We start from the raw sequence: 19,813 nt of genomic DNA, 5'->3' as shown, positions 1-19,813 counted from the left end.
CAGAGAGGCTCCCTGAAGTGAAGTCAGGAGAGATGAAAACAGAGACACCAGCTTGGGCCCCCGAATCAAACTGTACCTGAAGCCCTCCCTGTTTCAGAAACAGAAGGCAATGAATTCAGCTTTTGGCTCGAGACCCATCTGTTTTTGTTATCTGGTTGTTCATTTGTTTTTGTCACTTGTGACCAAAAGGGTGCTGGTTAATACAACCTCCCTGCTTAAAAACTCCAGAGGCCTACTCTGGACTCTGGGCCCCGTCTGCCTCCTTTTTGGGCCCTCAACTCTGGTCTTCAACCTTCCTAGGTTCCACACCATCCAAGACTGATGGCTGTTCCCCAACACACCGTGGTAGACTCATCCTACAAATTCTCTCCCACTCTCCATTTGGCCAATTCTCATTCACGCTCCAGACCTGGCTCAGGTGACAACTCTCCCAGAGACCTTCTCCCAGTATCCTTCTACCACTCTGAAATGTCAGTGGCATCTGCCTCTGGCCTCCTTCCGCTCTCTGTATATCACCCGGGTACAGTTCACTAGCGTTCTCTCTTCCCTGTTCAAAAAACTTTGTCTTACCAACTCCTTTAAGAAATGAAAACCTTGGATCAATTACGATTGGACAGGTTCCAAATTTGGGTTTAACTCACCGAGTACATTTCCTGAACCTCAAGCCTGACCAGCAGACACAAGGCTGAACGACCATGTGCTTGCCCTTGGGGGGGGTCTAGAGTCTGAAGCAAACAGTTTCCCATTTGACTCAAGTCTGTGGCTGCAAAAATGGCAATTTTTAAAAAATGTCATAATCAAACCGAGAGTGTTTCTTTTTCTTGGGGATAATCATCCTTGACATTTATTGAGCTATTTCTATGTCATTGCGTATGGCATGCCCTCACTTTACAGATGAGGAGACTGAGGCTTACAGGGGTTATAGCAACCAAAGGGGGGGGGCTGGGATCTGGCCCTCTGTCTTCCTCCTCCCACCCCACGTTCCTCTCCCTGGCTTATCTCAGCTACAGGTGAACGCACTGTGAGGGGGCAGCTGAGAGGTGGTCTAAAACTTTGCAGCTTAAAGCTCAGACTCAGGCTGGTTTCCCCTGGTCGCTCATGAGCTGTGGCTCTCCACACCTACTTCAGCCTGGGGGTCTCAGGCTTCACAGCTCACACCTGGCCACAGGCTATGATGTGCCCCCTCTCCTGCAGACATCGGGTTTCAGATTTACTGTGCTCGCTTCCGGCAAACACCCTGCTTGTGTGATGGGAGTCTTAGTGGTTAGTCTGCTGGGAAGGTGTTTCAACATGTAACTGTTTTGAACAAGGTGACTTCCCCATATGTCCCTACCATAGGTGGCATCCCAGTAGCCTCTTAATGGCAGATCAGAGGCCACCGAGCCTGGCCAGTTGCTAAGTGCAAAGTTCTAAGTTTGCGGGGGGAAATAGGTCTGATTAACTCCGATAGGCCGTCTGTCCTGGCACCTGCTTCCCTCTCTGCACAGGGGGGACGAGAAACCTCCAGGGGCTGTCGTGTAGCCGGAACGAGGCAACATATGGAAAGTCACAGGCACACAGTAGGTGCTCAGTACGTGCTCATTCTTTCCCATCCTCATTGCCTTAAAGCCAGAGCCACCTTTCACCTGTATATACAGGCCCAGTTGGCCCCACCCCCACCACCTGTGCTGACCTCTAATCCCCACTGGGAACTCCACGGCCTGGCCAACCCCACTGTGTGCGGGTCCTGAAGCAGCCCGAACACCACACTGAACCCCAGAGCCCCTGCCCCCTCACTTCTTGTTCCCCAAGCCAACTCCTCCTCTGCTTTCAAAATCTAGTTCGGCTGTCATCTCTTCTAGGAAGACTTTGGGGAACCCATCCTGATGTGAAACTGACATTACTCCTCTGGTCTCCCATTGGCTCTGGAGCTCACACCCGGCTAGGCTCTGATCACCCTGCATGGTAACTTCCTCTTTTCTTGTCCCATATCCCCCAGGGCACTATCAACATCCCCAAGACAGAGACCATGTGTTGCTGGTTGCAGCCTGGCCCCTGAAGCTGGCCTGTTGCTGGATTGGGGAGAATTCCCTACATGCCAAGCACAGAGCTGGGGAACCCACACAGAGCAGCCCTGCTTCAAAATGGAGCCAGCAGGGAGGAAGGCAGAGGTGAGAGCTGAGACATCCAAACCCATTACATAAAGTGAACTCTTGGATCCAGCCATTCCTGAAGCGAGACACACCCTAGGCTTGTCAGTTCCATGAACCAATGAAGCCCTTTTATGCTTAAGCCTGTTTGATTTGGCTTTTCTGTTACCTGCAACGACAAGGGTCCTCAGTGACAGACTGAGGCTAACCTGACACACCCCAGGTCAAGTAGCTAAGAGAGTAGCAGGGTTGAGACTCACACCAAGGTCAAGGCTCTCAACCTACTTCAGCAGCCTGACAAGTGCCTGGATGCTCTCTGTAAGCTGGGTACAGCTTGGACACCCCACTCTGCCTGGCCGGACTCCTCTTTCCTTTCCCCCAGAAGTCACACTCATATAGCTTTCTGGGCACTGGTTTGCTCATCCCTCAAGTGGGGCTCACAACCCCTCCCTCACAGACTCAGGGAGAAGGCCCAGGGGTGCCTCACACTGGCCCATAAGGGACCTGCTCTCAACCGTCTGCCTACAGATGCTGTGCTCAGCAGGCCCCAGCTCGGGGGCCCACGTGGAGCTGCACCCATACCCTGCCCACGCCTGGCCAGTCCTCCCATTTGGGCAATAATTCCACATCGGGGCAGGGGTTCTGAAGGCCAGACTGTTTTGGCTGTCTGATGATGGGGGTGGGGGCCCTGCTCAGTCTCTGCTGACTCTGAGCCCAGGGGAGCGGGCTTCAGACGGGAGGAGACTGGCAGGCCCCGGGGGGGATGGGAGGGCCCCAGTTGGCTTCTTGGACCCTGTGTCCCACACGAATCCAGTCCCCAAGGAAAAGGCCTAAGGAAAACCCTCGTGCCTCCAAGGATACAGGCTCTTCAAGGTACGACGGGGGCGAGGGGCCAGGAGGAGAGGGCCCACCAACCTGAGTTTACTTGGTGCCATGAAACAATCTTTCACGCTCCAACAGCTGGAGGCTCAGGCGAGGCCTGTGACTTGCCCAGACTCACACGGGCAGGCCTGCAGAGCTGGGACCCAAACCAGGGACTCTAACACCTACACGGCAGCAGCTGACTTGGAGGGTCAGAAGTCCGATGTGACCGTTAGGTGTGAAAGACCTTAAGCAAAGCTGAGCTGAAGAGGGTCATGTCATAAGTGGGACTTGGTCTGGGGACTTCCAGAAGTGTCAGGGGAAGGAGCATCTCTGGAAGCCCCACGTCTCTCCTCAAAGCCCAGACTCCCCCTAGGCACACAGCAAAGCTCGGCCCTGCTCACCATGTCTCTGCTTAGAGCCCCAGGCGCCCGCCGCCCTCTCCACCCACCGCCTGCTCTCTATTTTTTTTTTTTTAAGTTTGTTTATTTATTTTGGGAGAGAGACAGAGAGAGAGAGCTTGAGCAGGGGAGGGGCAGAGAGAGAGAGAGAGAGAGAGAGAGAAAGAGAGAGAATCCCAAGCAGGCTCCGTGCTGTCAGCACAGAGCCTGATGTGGGGCTCGGGCCCACAAAGCCATGACATCGTGACCTGAGCCGAAATCAAGAGTCAGACACTTAACCCACTGAGCCCCCCAGATGCCTCCCTCAAGGCTCCTGACTCGCCGTGGCCATTCACAGGGAAAGAAAGTTGCTTGTCTGAGATCCTCAGTGGCCCAGAAGAGGTGGCTGCCACAGAGCCCGGCAGTCCTGGCCCCTGGTGACATTCTATCTGCCCTTCCCTCAGGACTGGAAGAGGCCTTCCCCCAGGAGAGGTGCTGGCACCTGCCTGGCTGGGCTCCCCAGTTTGCACCCCGGAGGCCAACAGGGGCAGGTAGCTGCTGGAGACCGCTGAACTGGAGGCCGGAGCCCTGGGCCCTGAGCTGCCTGACCACCCGGGGTCCCCCCACGGCCCTCTGGCTCACTGGGGTCATAGAGAGCTCTGCTGATGCATCAGAGGAAGGCTTTGTCGACCTGGGATCAGAGAGCCACCCTGGGGGTTCTAACTTCTGCAGCCAAGCCTACCTTGAGCCCAGCCCCAGCTCTTGGAGGCCAGCAGGGGCAGACAGCTCCCTGCTTAGCACTGGAGTCCAACCCCACTACAGGTGGAAAAACCGAGGCCCAGTGATGGGATAGTCATGGGATCATTCACCCCTGCCCCTGTACCCCAGAGAGAGACTGTATGATGCACTGAAGGGCATAGAGTCACTCTGGGTTCAAGCCCCGGCTCCCCAACTTACACCTGCTGCGGGACATTGCACAGATGTCCCAACAGCTCTGTGCCTAAGTTTCCACATAACCCAAACGTGATAGTCATTCTCCTTTCCAGGGTTGTAGCGAGGTTAGATGGGGAAGCAGAGCTCAGTGGGGAATCTCCCTGCGGGGCAGGTGGCCCCAGGGCTCCCCATCTTGCCACAGGGGATTTCCCGAGGGACAGTACCAAAGAGGCTCACTGAATCTTTCTCATTCAGTGTGTCCAGAGCTGCCCATCCACGTGGGCTGTCCCCAAGGTTCCTCCTGGTCCCGGGGAATCTACAGATCCTCAAGATTTCTCTCTGGATCATTTTGGAAAGAAGCTTCTCCTCCCTCTGCCCCGTGCCTCCTTTCGCTCAAAGTGTATGCCTTGTGGGGTGAGGGGGTAGCAGTGGGGGAAGGAAACTGCACCAACTACCCTCCAGGAGCCCTCAGCAACTGTGCAACCTCTGTGGGCCTCAGTATGCTCAGCTGTAAAATGGGTGTGGCTCCTCCTCAGGGTGGTTATGAGCGCCTAGGCCTAGGACCAACCAGCCTGGGTGGGCTGAGGGACCCTAGACCTTCTGCCCTCCCCAGGACCTGGGGCTGGTCTAATGCCCAGGGGAGTGAGAGAACCTCCCTCTTGCAGCTGAAGCTGCCCTTCGAGGCAGCTCTGGGGAAACACCTGGGGCTCCCTGGGCCCAGGGTAGGCCTTTGTGCCATCCAGGCAGTGAGAAGAGGTCACAGAAAACGGTTCTAAGAAACATCACAAACCCTGATGAGAGCCCCAGGGACCCTCTGCCCTGGCCATCAGCAGCCCTCCCACCCCCCGCAGGTTTCTCAGGTGGCTGAGTCCCTCTCCCTCCCCCAAGCTAGATGGTTGGTACTCACAGTGTCACAGGGGAGAGGGTGGAGGTCTTCCTGGAGCCCCGGCACCCTGCCTGCCTCCACGGCCCCTGGGGACGAGCTCTGGGCCCTCCCCACTGCAGAGCCTGACGTCTGACTTCCTCCCTGCTCAGCCGGCATGAAGGAAACCACGCCCTGGGGAGAGGGTGCTGGGCACCCTGGGGCCCCCGCCCACCTCCGACTGGGCCCCAGACACTGCCCAGTGGTCTCTTCAAGGTCTGGCCAGTCCACACGCCTTCAGCAGGGAGGCCCCAGAAGCTCTGGCCAATAAATAATACAGCTCCCTCCCTGGCCAGTCTCGTGTGGCCGATCGTGTTTCAGGGCCACCTGAGTTTCTGGCAAGGCTGCTTTGTTGGGAGTGCCTGTCCCGCCTGGGTCTCTGGCCACGGGGGCACTAACATTCTCACTGAGGACCGGCCTGAGCGAGCAGGACAAAGGTGTGTGACAGGTGGCCCTGGAGAGACGCTGCCCTACTTATTCTGAAAGTAGCTCCGGCCACCTGGGACTGGGGTGGCAGGGGTGGGATGTTCAACCTCATCTCCTTATGTCCTCCTGGTACTCAGCGCCCCACTCTCACACTGTGGTGCCCCCTGGAGAGCCCTATCACCACTGGCCCTCTGCCTGGCCCACCCACCCCCACTCTTGGAGGCCCTGTCCAGGCCCCTCCTTCCAGGAAGCCTCCTCACCCCCATCAGGGAGTAATCTGTTCCCATCTGAATTCCCACTGCCATTGTCTGCCAGTCTGTCTCCTTTGGGTATCAATCATCGTCTCTCTTCTAGACAGCAGCCGCTGCCTCCTCATTGGTGTCCCGTTCCCCAAGCCCCCACCCCACCCTCTCCACAGTCTCATTTCCTTATAGCAGCCCCAGTGATTGTTGGAAAACAGAAAGAACACCATGTCGTCCTGCTTTAAACCCTGCCCTGTCTCTCCCCGCCCCCCCCCCCCCCCCCCCCCCAGTGAACTCTCAAGTCCTCAAAGGGATCTGGCACTGACAGACTTGGGGACTGCACATCCCTTCCCTCCTGGGCCCCTGCTGGGCCTCCTCTGTGTTCTTCAAATACACCGGGCATGCTCCCGTCTCAGGGCCTTTGCACCTGCTGTTCCCTCTACCTGGAATGCTCTTCCCAGGTCTTCAGAAGCTTCCTCCTTCCTGCCCCTCTCGACTCCATGCCACCCCCGCAGACAGGTCTTTTCAACTTCTTTCTTTTTATTGAGATACAATTCATATTCTATAAAATCCACCCACTTAAAGTATACAATGATTTCAGGATATTCGGAGCCTGACACATCACCGCAACCTAAGATTAGAACATTTTCATCATCCCCCAAGAGAACCCCTGTCTGCATTAAGCAGTCCTTGTCCCCTACCCACCCAGCCAGCCTGCGCCCCACCCCCCGCCCCTGGCAATCACTGCTCTACTTCCTGTCCCTGTGGGCTTGTCTACTGTGGACGTCCACACACTCAGTGGTCTTTTGTGGCTCCGGCTTCTCTCTTAGCATAACGTTTCCAAGGGCTGCTCTGTGCTGTGACACAGGGCACCACTTAATTTCTCTTCGCCGCTGCATGGCACTCCGTCGTGTGGACAGACCCCATTTCATTTGTCTGCTCATCAGCCAGTGCGCAGCTGGGACAGGCCTTTCCTCACCACCCAGGTCACGTGCCCTCTCTGCTCCCCTCACTCGATAAGCCTTCCCGGTTTTATCCTTTTCCTTTAATCCCTGGCCGAAGGCACCTTCATTCTTTTGCTCTGTTTACTGTTTCTGTCCACTCCCCTCAACCCCCGCCCCGAATGTTCGGCTCCATGAGGCCTGGGCCGCCGCCTTACTCCTTGCCATATTCCCAGGGCTCTGGCATGGGCCTGATGCAGAGCAGGGGCCCAGCAAATATTTACTTGCTGGCCGAACGAAGCCTTTTGCCAGCGAGATGCCCAATCTCCCTGCCCGGCTCAGAGGACATGTGCAGCCCTCACCAAGTGACCCAGCATGGGGATCAGTAACTTGAGGCTCTGGAGCCCCAGGTTCCTCCTCTGTCCAGTGGGATAGTGGCCTTCACGGGTAGACCTTAGCTGGCTGGATGGAAGGCTGTACATGAGCATCCGACACAATGCCAGGGACAGAGTAGGTGTTCAACCCCACACAAAGACTGGAAGGGGGGGATGGGGAGGGGCGGAGGCGGGGGGAGGACAGGGCTGAGGCAGTAAGTCCCATGTATGAAAGGGTAAAGCAGCTGCCAGAAGGATCCATGTGTGCTTAGGGAGGTGGCAGTCCTGCCCAGGAGCTCCTGCCCCGACCCATACTCAGCCCCGGACTCTGCTCAGGGAGGGACAGGGATCGTCTGGGCCTGTCCAGAAGGGGAAGGAGGTGGGGAGGGGACTGGAGACCCCATCCGCAGCCTCAGGGAATCCTGGCCACTGCAGGCTCTCCCGGGACGGCAAAGCGGATGGGTTGGGGGCCCTGAGAGTAGGGCCGCGCCCTCCCGGTGTGTGTAGGTGTGTGTGGGTGGGTGTGGGGGGGTGCATCACTGGAAGAGGGGTGTCAGCTCCAAGTGGGAAAGTATTTCCTTGTATCAGAGCTGCCCAGGCATGGTCCAGGCTGGGAGGCGGTGAGCTCTGTGTCCCAGGAGGTGTGTGCACACAGGGCCTCCCGCGGAGGGGCATCAGATGGCTAATTGTCAGGGAAGCGCCCTGGAAGCTTCCAGAGACCCGCTGCCAGCTGCTCCCAGGCCCTCCTCCTCAGACACACCACAGTGGGGGAGGGGTGGGGGCGGGGCTTGCTCAGCAGAGCCCCCTGCCCGCCCCACCCCCCACCGGCACCCCAAGCGGGCTGCCTCTGCCCACCAGGCAGCTCAAATGTCCCATGGGCCCTCAAGGCACAAAACGATCTCTCGTTCCCAAAATAACACCAGATGCAAAAGTGATTTTCCAGCCTGGCCCCGGAGGCTGAGGATTACCAATACCACAGACTAAGGCTTCCGACAGACAGGGCCCTGGAGGTGGGTGCTCAGAGACAGGGCCACCACGCAGCACCGACCCTTCCCCGGCAGGCCTACAGGCCCGACTCCTTTCATCCCAGAACAGCCCTAAAAGTCACTTACACAACAGAAAGCGACTGTGCCGGGTTTCGAACCCAGGGAGGCCTGACTGCCAAGCCCGTGTCCTCCCTACTCCATCACTCCGCCTCTTCAACACTGAGGCTGAGAGGGAAGAAGGGAGCGGGCATCACAGGGAGACGCTCCGCCGGGCGCTGGGCCAACAGAACCCATCTGTGAGTTTCCCAAGGAGCACCTAGCTGGCACCGTTCTCCTCTCATTACCCGCTGCCCAAGGAAACGGGCCCAGAGGGGGTCTAGCAACTCGCCCCAAAATGTATCTCATACAACCTACCGTTGTGCTCTGGGCCCCGGTGTGCCCGGCTCCTAGGTGTGGTGTCCTCTCTCGGAGGCCTGGGGCTGAAGTCCCAGAGACCCCGTCCCCAGCTTCTGGGCTGCAGCCGCTGAACCCCTGGGCAAGGGGCCAGGGCTGGCCGGCCAGCAGCCCGCTCCCCGCACGCACCTCTTGCTTTTCCAGATGTGAGCGGGTCCGGGCCAGGGGCGACAGACCCAGGCGGAGGGGAATCTGAAGACGCAAGTGGAAAACTATGTACTGTCCGATCGCAACCCTCCAATTTGTCACTGTGGCTGCCGCCAGCCCCGCCTCAGGCCGCAGACCTGCTGACTCAGGTCTTCCCTGGCAGCTGAGGGGGCTGGGATCCCGCCGAGGGCCTGCTCTGTCCGTCTGTCTGTTTGTCTGACTCGGGGAGCAGCCTCCACCCTCTCGGGGGCCTCCTAACAAAATGGGGTGGGGGGTTCTGGAGAGCAGAGCAAGTCTCCCGGAGCCCCCTAAGGGCCGTCCTCCCCAGCTAACCATGGAGGTGCCCTGTACTTACAGGTGCTAAGTGTGGGTTTGGGGGCCAACCCGGTGCCAATTACGATGTCTGCACCCACCCAGAGCTGCCTTCCAGCCCTGCGATGCTGTCGGGCCACCAGGCCAAAAAACACTCTTGGAGGACTTACACGAGCCACGCGAGGCTCTACCCCACAGCCCTGACTGGTAGTTAGCCCCTGTGCCTTTACCCCTGTGCTGTACGTGTGGCAACTGAGGCACGGAGAGGCTGGTCTACCGGGCTCTGTGAGGCTGCGCAACTCCTCCTGAGCGCGGGAGAGCCCCTGGCAGAGCACGGCTGGGCCTCCCAGTGCTGGGCCCCCTGCATCCTGTAAACAGCCCTCGAGGTTTCCATACTGCCAGTCCCCGGAAACCACAGGAGAGAATGAGACACAGGGAAATCCAGCTGAGGTTGTAGGGAAAGGCACACAGTGCTCTTGCCAGAGCCCGGGGACTCACCCCCTGCCTGGCCTGACCTCCAAGGTCCCCACCCAAGGAGGCCTATCCCAGGGTCTAAGGAGGGACAGGTGGCCGCTGACTCACCCCTGGGGTGAGCTCTCCTCTCTCTACTCCCATAGTCAGCCACATCCCCATCCAAGAGAATGCCTCCGCCCTCTCTGTCTGCCCCGTTCTCCTAAAACCAGGCCCCAGGCCTATCTCTGCAATGTCTCTCACCTTCCCTCACCTGTTCAGGCCAAAGGCCCAAGGTCCCAGACACTCTCACTCAGCAGCAAAGGCAACTATGGCCATTGTAATGATGATGTCTTATCACAGTGAGTGTGGGATGAGGGGCTAGGTTTCCCCTTTCTCTTTGGCTGCCAGGAAGCTCAGTAATGTTTAGCTCAACAGAATGACCTCAGGACCCTGTTTATCTCTGTTCCGTTCTATTTTTTTCCCATAGGTCACGGCATTCTATTCTATATTGTGCTTACCCTCTTCCGGATATTTTATTTTATTTATTGTAGGTATGTCCTATAAGTGATCACAAATATTTTGGAGAGGAAAGAAGGAAGGAAGGAAAGGAGAGTTAATATAGTTTACATACCAGGTGATGAGGGCGGGAGGAAAGAGGGAGCATCTTCCGATCCCTTCCCCTTTGTAAAACCTCCCCTTGAAGTAACAAATATGCCCTTAGCTAGTATCTAAATAGATATCTTCTTTCCAGCCCTTCCAAGCAGCTGCCTCTAAGCCCCGCCCATAAAAATCCTGGCCCCACCTAATCCCCCTTTACAGCCGAGCCCCAGCCTTGCCTGAGATCACACGGGATCCAGCTTCCCGCTCCCTGGTCTGGACCCCTCCAGCAGGTGCAGAGGCGGGAGTCAACCCAGAGACGTGCACCCTCCCCGGGGGGCAAAGAGCCTCGCGTCCCCTCCCCCACCCCATCTCCGCTGACAAGCACAGGGGCTCTGTTCCAGGCACTCCTCCCCATCCATCTGGCTGAGGGGGGGGGGGGGTGGTGGTACCGAACGACAGCAGCGGTAATCACACCTAATGTTTACCCCATGCTGGCGGTGCGCCTGGCCCTGTTCTTTGCACACCATCTCATTTAATCCTCATGCTAATCCTGTAAGGACCTGCAGGTGGGAAGCCGTGGCCACAGAGATGAGGCCCCTTCACGCCGGCGCTAACGCCAAAGCCAGGTATGAACTTGGTCAGCGCGGTGCCGCGGTGCCGGAGTCGGGGCCGAATTCTCCGCCACTCGGTGACTGCCATTGACAGTCACACGAAATCGTTATCTGAAGGGACTAGCGTGAGCCCCCATTTCACTGATGGGGAGCAGGCTCTGAGAGGCTAGGGGACAGGGCCAAGGTCACCGGCTGTGCTCAGTGCCGGTGTGTTACGTAACACACGCCCGTTTCCGTGCTCACTTGGGACAGACACACTACCTGCCAGACACACTACCTGCCCCTGGCATCCTCGCACTCCGGGTCCCGGCCAGATGCCCGCACACTCCCTAACCAGTGTTCCACTGTCCTCCCTCCCTCCCCGCTAGAGACTCTGAGTTTCTCCGGAGGGCACCAGGCATGACCTTTCCTGCCCTCCATCCCTGCTCCCCCCCAGGCTGGAGCTGTCCTGGACCTCGCAGAGTCAATGCAAACCGGCCGGCCTGGTGCCCAGGCCTCCCCTCCCGCCAGGCGATGGCCAGGCACAGCTGCGTCCAGACACACGTCCCCTGGTACCTGAGGGTCCTCACGGAGATGCAGTATTTCCACATAAGGCTCCACACGGCACTGCCACCGCCCTTCATGCCTGGCTAGTTGGGAGAGCCGGCGGCTGACGGACCCACAGCCACAGCCCTCCAACCCTGGTCTCCTCCCGGCCAGGGGCTGGCTGTCTTTGCTGGCTCTCAGGTCACTTCCTTCTTCATGGTGGGAAGAAGAAAGACAAGGCCTAAAAGCCAGGAGAGGGGGGAGGCGCCGGCTCCCACTGGCCACTGTAAGTCGCAGCCACCAGCCTTGCTGTCCCCAGGCCAGCCTCTGCGAGCTGGCCTGTCCGGCTGCTCCAGACCCTCCTGGCTGAGCAGCCCTCTCGCACCAGACCCCGTGGCTTCTGCACAACCTTGCGCCTGCCTCCTGCCAGGAGACAGCGGTGGCTGTGGGCCAGGGGAGCAGTGAGTCACTCGGGGCGGGACGGGTGAGGGGCGTCTGCCCGGTGAGGGAGAGTGCTGGTCCTGTGTCCAGAGGCTGGCCTGGGACGGCAGAGGCTGAGCCTGAGAGGGAGGGAGGTGGGCGGGGAGGCGAGGGCGGGCCCACATCCTCCCCCATCTCCCCAGAGGCTTAAACCCAACACCCGCCCCGCAGCCTGGCCCACCCCAAGCAGGGGCCAGGAGCCAGCCAGGAAGGGGAAAGGGGCTGTTCTGCCTGCTTGGCTCCTGGCGGGGAGCTCGGGGTGCACGGGAGACAAAGGAAGGACGAAGTCAGGGCTGCTTCCTGGGAGAGTAGCTGGCCCATGAGGGTCTCCGTCTGCTGGGAGAGACAAAGTTCCCAGGCTTGGCCAGACCACTTCCTCGCCGTGTGACGGATGATGCTGTGTGTGGCTGGCCCCTGTGATCTTCATTCCTCCCTGACCACCTCGGGCTCAGGGAGCCCTGGGCAGTGGTGTCAGCTCTCCATGGGTCCAGAACCAACACGTCCAGTTGTCCCAACGGCCTTATGATTTTATCATCAGTTCCATTTCCCATGTGAGGCAACTGAGGCACAGATGGGGGAAGTCACTAACCCCAGGTCACAGCCCTAAGAAGCGGTGAATGTGGGATCTGTGCCCTGGCGGTCTGGCTCTGGGAGCAGCGAGCGCACGCCAGCTCTTCTGGGTGGGAGTGGGGGGGGGGTGGGGGTGGGCTGGAGGGCTTCGGCCCCTCTGAGTGGCCGTGGGGCCTGGGCCCGAGCTGGGTCTGGGGCATTTCCAGACCGGGGTCCCAGCTGGAGCCCCCGCCCCTGCTCTCCACCCCCTACCAGCTGTTCCTAGGCCCAGCCCAGGGCAGGCAGCTGGGGTTTCCCAGGCAGAGCCCCCAGGGACAATGACTCACAGCTCAAGGTCTGCATTCACAGAACCTACTTCTATCCACCCACAGCCCCCAGGAAGTCCCCCAGGGTCAGGTGGGTCCAGATCTCAGCACCCTGCAAGGCCCTGGGCATCAGGCGTAGCAGCCAGTGTCATCACGTCCAGTGGCCACCAGCGCCCCCATTCCACCTAGAAGGAAACTGAGGCTCAGAGGTGGGCCTGAGCCTGGGGCTCCAGGTCGAAGCCTTGCTCTGTCCCCGGGCCCCCTGCCCTGGCCTGGGCAGGATGTCTCGGATTCCAGCCTGATTCCCACAGCGAAGACCAGCAGCTGCACGCTTGTCTGTCCCCCAAGCCCGGAAAGAACTTTCTATCCGAAAGCAAGACTGGCTTCTACAAAGGTTGTGGCCTCCCTGGGGGAGCTCAGGAACCCCAATTCTCTTTCCTCGTTGCCAGAAGCTACCGCAGCAGCCCAGTGCCTGCCTTAGGAGCTCCTCCACGGCACCCTGGGGAACTGGCTGCCCAGCCTCGGTTTGAACACCCCGAGTGATGGGAAGCTCATTACCTCTCAAGGCTGCCATTGCATCATGAGCCTCTGCTGACCTAAGGAAATTCTCCCTGGGGCAGAGCCTCACTTCCGTGAGCCACACAGCGTAAGACTTCCATTCAAGAGTTTGTCTGGTCTGTGCTGCTGGTGAAAGTTTTGTCAACATCTACTGTGGGTAGAGGCAGCCTGTTTACATATCTCCACCAGCCACCACTATATTCACACCATCCACGGACTCACTCACCCACTCAGACATCCATGTGCATCCCCCCAGCCCTCAACCTCTTCCTTTCCAATCATCCGCCCGTCTGTCCTCTCTTCTCCCTTCCGTCTGTCCCCTCACTCACTCCCCTTATGGCCCCGGCTGGCCCCTTATCCCCACAGGGTGAAGAGGTATGATAGGCGATGGCAGAGACCCCCTTCTCTTCCGGAGGCATCTTCCGGAACCCTTGTCTCAGCCTCCCTACCAGCCCGTTGCCTCTCACCTGGTCCCCCAGGATTCCACCCATGGCCTGTCACATGCCTGGCAAACCTGACCCTTCTCACTTTCTGCCCCATGCCCCCCAGGCTCTGGGTTCCCATGTCTCTTGGGCCCTATGGCCTCAGGCTCTGTCTGGGGCCGACCTCCTACCCCCCCCACCGCCCCCCTGCCAGGCCTGGGCTTAGCACCAGAGCCACTCATCACTCAGAGGGGAGGAGTATTTGTCACGTGCACCTCCCATGCCTGCTCTGTGCGGGACACCAGTCATGGCAGGTACCTCTCCACCCGGAGACGGGCAAAGTGGCACTTTGGGCCCTGGAGGTGATCTCAGAGAGAGGTGTCATTTTCAGACAGGAGGCCGAGGCCCTTGTGGGGGGCCCCTTCCAAGTCCCCGTGTCCTGGAACACACCTCTGCCACCAAAGCGCCTGGAGGGCCCAGGCCTCACTTCCGTGTTCTTCCCCTTGGCTGCATCCACCTGTGTCCACCTCTCCAACAGCATCGCCCTCGGGCTTCTCGCCCCCACTTTACAGATGGGGAAACTAAGGCACCGGGAAAGGATGGGTGCGGCTTTCCCCAGCTGCCAGGGCATTGCCTGCTTCTCGGAAGACTGCTGCCTCGGCTTGATGGGGAGGGAGGGGGGAGCCGATGGAGGGTTAGGACAGCTTCAGGGAAGCGCTGAGGGCGCGGCCACCCAGCAGGGGCCAAGCCCTGAGCCATCTCCCACACTCCCTTGCGGATCTGCTTTCAGAAGGCATGGGCAGTCTCCACACCTTGGCAGTCAACCTGGTCCCTGACTTCGCAGGGTGCTGATGGTGCAGTCGTTGTCAAACAGTGGGGTGGCAGCGGGGGTGGCCTGGGGGTGTGCTGCCTCCCTTCGTGATGGTCGCTCTTAACATGTCCTCTCAACAGCCCTGAGGGGTGGCTGTCATTCTCCCCATTTTACAGGTGAGGAACGCGAGGCTCCAAGTGCTTTGAGGTTTCCTGAACGTGCTCTTACCATACACTCCGTCTGTCCTCATCACTGAGGGTGGCCTGTCCCCGAGAACGGGGGCGGGCTCCTTATTCACCTCTGACTCCCTCGTCCCTAACACCAGTCATCTCATCGCTCTGAATCTCAGTGTTCCTCTGCCAAGTGGGAATAAGCATCCCTACCCTCCAGGCTGTGGGGAGGAAAAAAAGGACTGTGTGGCCCTGGGTGTGAGACTCAGCCTCTCAGGGGCATCTTCCTATCAATGGTCATTTCAAAAGCCCCTGGCACTGCTGGGCTTGTGTTAGGTGCCTGGTGATGTTGCCCTTCCCTCCCCGGTGGGACCCAGGGGGCCACAGCAGGAAGAGTGAGAAGTGAGGTAGGTCTGCATGGAAACGTTCACACCCTCAGCTACTCCCTCTCCCCAGCCACACGGCCAAAGCCCGGCTCTGCGGAGAGCTGGCCAGCCCTCCACCCTCGGTGCAGTGACTCACACGGCCCACTGGGGATGAAGTCACTGCTGCCCAGGCAAAGAAAAGGATACATTTGTTCCCTGGGAGATGCCGATGCCATGGTGAACTTGGCCTGTGAGGGCAGGACACGGTTCAGGGCCTGTGCTCACTGGAGGGACCCAACCGCACCAGTGGGGAGGGCAGTGGGTGGAGACACTGTTCAGGGAGATGGGGGCTGGGGGGTGGGGTGCACCCCTCCTCTGCAGGCCAAGGGAGGGTCTAGCCTCCAGCCCCAGCTGGGTTTGCCCCTTCTACTTATCTGTGAGCAGGGCCTGTGGGCTCAGGGCTCTAAAGCCCCCCAGATTCTGCCTCTGACTCAAAAGGCAGGCTATCGCTCCCTATCTGCCTGTCTCTTCCACGAAACGGTCACACTGTGCCCCACTCCCGAGCACCGGGCTTGATATGATGGTGGGGTTTATGAGGCCAGACGTCGGCCCCCTCCCCGCTCTCTGGATCTCCGTGCAGCCTCCCCAGTGCTCTGCCTGCCTTCGGCCCGCCTCCCACTGTCCATCATCAGGTTCCTTCTAACACCCGACATCCTCCCTGCCGCTGGCCGTGGCCTCCTCCTGGCCAAACCACAGCTGGGCAGGCAAGACCCCTTGCCATCTGCCACCCACATGGAGCTTGCTGATCCCCACAAGTGGTCCAGCCACACTCCAGCCCTCCTGGCTCCAAGCCTACCCACTCTGGACAGGAACTCTGCATACCTGGGCCCGCTCTGCTCCAAATGCCCTGCAGATGGGACTGTCTACTTTGCTCTGGGCCCATGGATTGAATCACCAGGCTCCCATGCCCTCTGTTACCTGTTGGCTGTGGCCAGTGGGAGACCCTGGCAGGAGGGCAAGAGGCAGAGGAGCGGGGGTGTGGTCAGGGCACTCACTGCCCCTCTGCGGCCACAGTGCCTGGCAGGTGGCCCTTTCCACACAGCTCTCTCTCTCTCTCTCTCTCTTTCCCCTGCTGCACGTAACTACTCTCTCTCCCCACCCTCAGGGCCTGGGTTGTAAGGCCTCCCCACCACTGCACGCGGCCCCACTGTGGCCGCCATTGCATGCACACACTTCTGGTGAACCCTCCATATACGTTGGAAGGTGGCCCTTCCAAGGCCATCACCTCTAGGTGTTCCTTCATCCAGTCAACACGTCTTGACTGCCTCATTGTGTGGGATGCCACTCGAGGACCCGGCGAGGAAGACCGTGAAGCCAAGCAGGGCTGATGTCTGGTGTGGGAGGAACAACCAGCATGAAGCACATAAATGAACCCAATAAGCCTTCCGGGGGGCTCCCGCCTCTTCCGCCCCACATCCTCTCCAGTCCCTGAGCCTGGGCTACAGCCAGTCTTTACCTTGCATGGACATCGCCTGTGTCTGCCTCCCTTTCCCTCCCTGCTCTGGGAGCCCGTGGGAGGTGGGGCAAATACCCACAGAGCTTAGCTCTTTGCACACCTCCCCACACCCTGAGTAATGGCACTCATTATCATCTGCCTCTTTTACAAATTAACACACCGAGGTTCAGATGCCTTGTCCAGAGTAACCTCTAAGCCCAGCTCCGCCCATCCAACTCCGAAGCCAGAGCTCTTTCTCCTGCCTCAAGCTGAAAGCAAAATGAATCACCCATCATGTATATTGAGAGACTTCCCGTGGTGCCCAGAGCAGGGCCAGGCGTGAGGCAGGCACTCGACGCGTGCCAAGTTGGCTGAATGTTGAAACCCTTAACCTTCCTGCCTCTTAAGCGGTGTTTGTCTTACGAAGAGGATGCACAGGGATGCCCCTATTTTTCAGATGGGAAAATGGAGGCCCGAGGTGGTTAAGAGCCTTGGCTCACGGGTGATCATTGCTGGGCTCCCAAGCCCCTGGGCATCTGGCCAACCTGACTCCTGCCACCTTGTCTCAGGCCCAGGAGGCCACTAATGGCTGAGGGTGCAGGCAGAGCAGGCCACCGACTCTGGTCAGGTGTTGAGGAAGAAGCCAGAGAAAGAGCTTTGCCCCACCCATCTTGGGGAGCATGAGGCACATTGTGTCCAAGGTCCCCGACTGGTTGCACAGGGTCTCACTTGGCTTGTGGTGCAGATGGGAGACTCTGGGGGGCAATGACAGAAGCAAGGATCAGGGAGCAGCTGGTGCCTGGACCCGGGGGGTGGCCCAGATGGTGGGGACAAGTAACTGAAACGTTCTCAAAGCAGAGAGCCAGTAGGGATTGCTGATGGATACAATAAGGGGTGAGACAGGAAGTCCAGCCAGAGATGATGCCTGGGTTTCTGGCCTGAGCAACTGGGCTATCTGAGGTTCCACGGACGGCGATGGGGACATGGGGACGGCTTGTGGGAAGAGGTGGGGAGGATGGTCAGGTGGGACGGAGGGGTGGGAACCACGCAGTCTAAACAGACAACTGTTGCTCTGTAGGAATGAGGGCTCTGTTCTCTCAGAAGTCAGAAATCCAGATTTTTCCCTGAAAGCTCTCGGTTTTTACACGTCTGCAATAAAGTCAAACTTAAAATGCCCTGTTAGGGCTAATTCCATGCAGGCCAAATAAAGTCCATTTGTGGGTGTCTGGCTCGTGGGTCACTGCCTCTTGAACTCTCAAGAGTCCCTTCTCATCCGCCAAGGCTCTCTGAGCTGCCATGTCCTACCAGAAGCTGCCATGACTGGTCCAGCTCCAGAGATGCCTGTGGCTCCTCACAGCCCTGACGCCAGGGAAAAAGCCAGACTGGGAGTGACCCGAGGGTGGACATGGGATTTGCTCATCAGTGTCTCAGGCCCTGGCAGACAATTTGGCCCCGAGAAGGAGTTAATAAAAGAGGATGTGCTGAATGAAGGGAGAGCTCTTTCAGTTGATCTGTCTGCCTTTTTATTTTGTAACAATGTAAGTGAGGAAACTGAGGCCCAGAGAAAGGACGCAGCCTGCCTAGGGTGAGGTCTGGGGCCAGGACCTGCTCACCATCCAGCCTCTGTGTGTCTGTCACCTGCCCCTGAGACTGGGTGGGGGCAGGAAGTACAAAGACGGCACCACGAGCTTATCGAGTTTTGTCAGTGGAGGGAAAGCCAGGACCCTGGGAAGCTCCTAAGTGTCGGGGTGGGTGGGGGGAGACTGTTCCAGGGACGTGCCTGGTATGGTGGATGCCCGCTGGGATCTGGGCAGAGCCAGACCTCAGGGCTAGGACTGGATACCGCTGCAGGCAGCCTGGCTGTGGGACAGGTGGAGCCCCAAGGGGCAGGGTCTGACATCAGCCATCAGTCACACCGACAGCCAGTCCTCCTGGCTTCTCTCTTCTGGGACTTCTGACTCCGTTCTCTCCGGGCCCTGGCGAAGGCAGATAGTACCGGGGCCTTCAGGGTTGGTGCCCTGATCTGCCACGTAGGGAAATCAGACAGTTGAAACGATGGAGGTCCAACTCCCATTCCCTAATGTTGGAGATGGAGAAACGGAGTCACGGAGGGGTTAAGTGACTTACTTAAGATCACACAGCCGGGGAGCAGAAGATCTGGGATTCTGAACAGGGGTCCTGACTAAGACCTGTATCCTCTCCACACCACTGAGTTGCACTGGCCGGGGGGGGGTCTTTATAAACCATTCCTGATACCCGCCCAGCCCCCAATGCCACAGTGTCTTCATCTGCAAAACAGGGACAGAACAAAACCTGCCTCGGGGGCGTTTCGTGAATAGCAAGTGCATCCAAGGAGCCGATGCTGTGTGATCGTGCTTTGAGAAGTTCACGAAGGGTCATGAACGGAAAGCAATGCTCTCTGGAGCTTCTGGTCTCTCAAGTCGCTGGGTGTGACAACCACCAAAACCTCCAGGGAGAGACATCTCACTGTCATCTAATAACAATAACACTGGCAGTTATCGAGTGCTTACTGTAGCCAGTGCCCTACATGTGATTACCTCACTGAATCCTTAAGCCCCTCCTTGAGGTAGGTCCGTTATTACCTCGTCTATAGAGTGGAGAAACTAAGGCACCGAGAGGCTGACCAGCATGCCCGGGGTTACACAAATAGGAAATGGCAGAGCAAGGATTTGGGCCCAAGCACTTTTGCTCCAAAACACACATTATAGCCACCAGGCAACAAAACTTTCCTCCTCCGGTATGGAAGTCCTCCTCTATGCCTAACCTAAAGCCCACTTGCTGCTGGCTGAGCCCAGCCCCTAGCTCCTCCTCGGGCAAAGGAGAAAAGCTGTTCCCTTGGATGCCCATCATGTGCTGAAAGGCCTAACATCTGTGGCCCCTGGCTCCTAGCTTCCTGGATCTTGGCATGCAGGTCAAGAAACTCCAAATAGGAAATCTCCCCTTGACTGACTGTGCCCACACACGAAGCTCCTTCAAAGAGAACTGATGAGGACTGCACCACCCTGGGCCAGGACCCCACCTCAGTGGCCTCCCTGCCTCCTTTTTCATCAGCTGCCTTAGGGCTGTTCCCAATACCGCAGCCCTACCCTGTCCGGGTCAGCCCCCGGTCTGAGTCCCCTCCGTTTCCTTCCTCTATTCACAGGCAGTTCCCAGCTCCACTGTCACCCCACCCTTATGCTGCAGACTCTCTCTGTGGACATGCTGATAGTTCATTTAATGCATGAATGAATTATGCTCAGGTCATGATCTCGTGGTCTGTGGGTTCGAGCCCGGTGTCGGGCTCTGTGCTGACAGCTCAGAGCCTGAAGCCTGCTTTGGAGT

At 58.5% G+C, this 19,813-nt stretch overlaps 1 protein-coding gene across 8 annotated transcripts in view; it reads right to left on the bottom strand.

Annotated features, from left to right (window-relative positions):
- Positions 1–19,813, bottom strand: part of IQSEC1 (IQ motif and Sec7 domain ArfGEF 1) — a 470,459-nt gene that overhangs the window by 112,847 nt on the left and 337,799 nt on the right. The window contains exon 1 of one of the 8 annotated variants that reach the window (XM_045493963.1): positions 11,326–11,893. The exons of 6 other annotated variants lie outside the window; for them this stretch is intronic. In XM_045493963.1, coding sequence (XP_045349919.1) covers positions 11,326–11,393 — 68 coding nt within the window. In that variant the 5' untranslated portion in view covers positions 11,394–11,893. Of the gene's footprint in view, positions 1–5,210; positions 5,331–11,325; positions 11,894–19,813 lie in introns of those variants that run through there. One more of the 8 variants, XM_045493968.1, reaches the window with a different exon arrangement.

This window comes from Leopardus geoffroyi, chromosome A2 (assembly GCF_018350155.1).
Source record: "Leopardus geoffroyi isolate Oge1 chromosome A2, O.geoffroyi_Oge1_pat1.0, whole genome shotgun sequence".
NCBI lineage: Eukaryota > Metazoa > Chordata > Mammalia > Carnivora > Felidae > Leopardus > Leopardus geoffroyi.
This window is presented reverse-complemented; position numbering and strand designations above follow the sequence as displayed.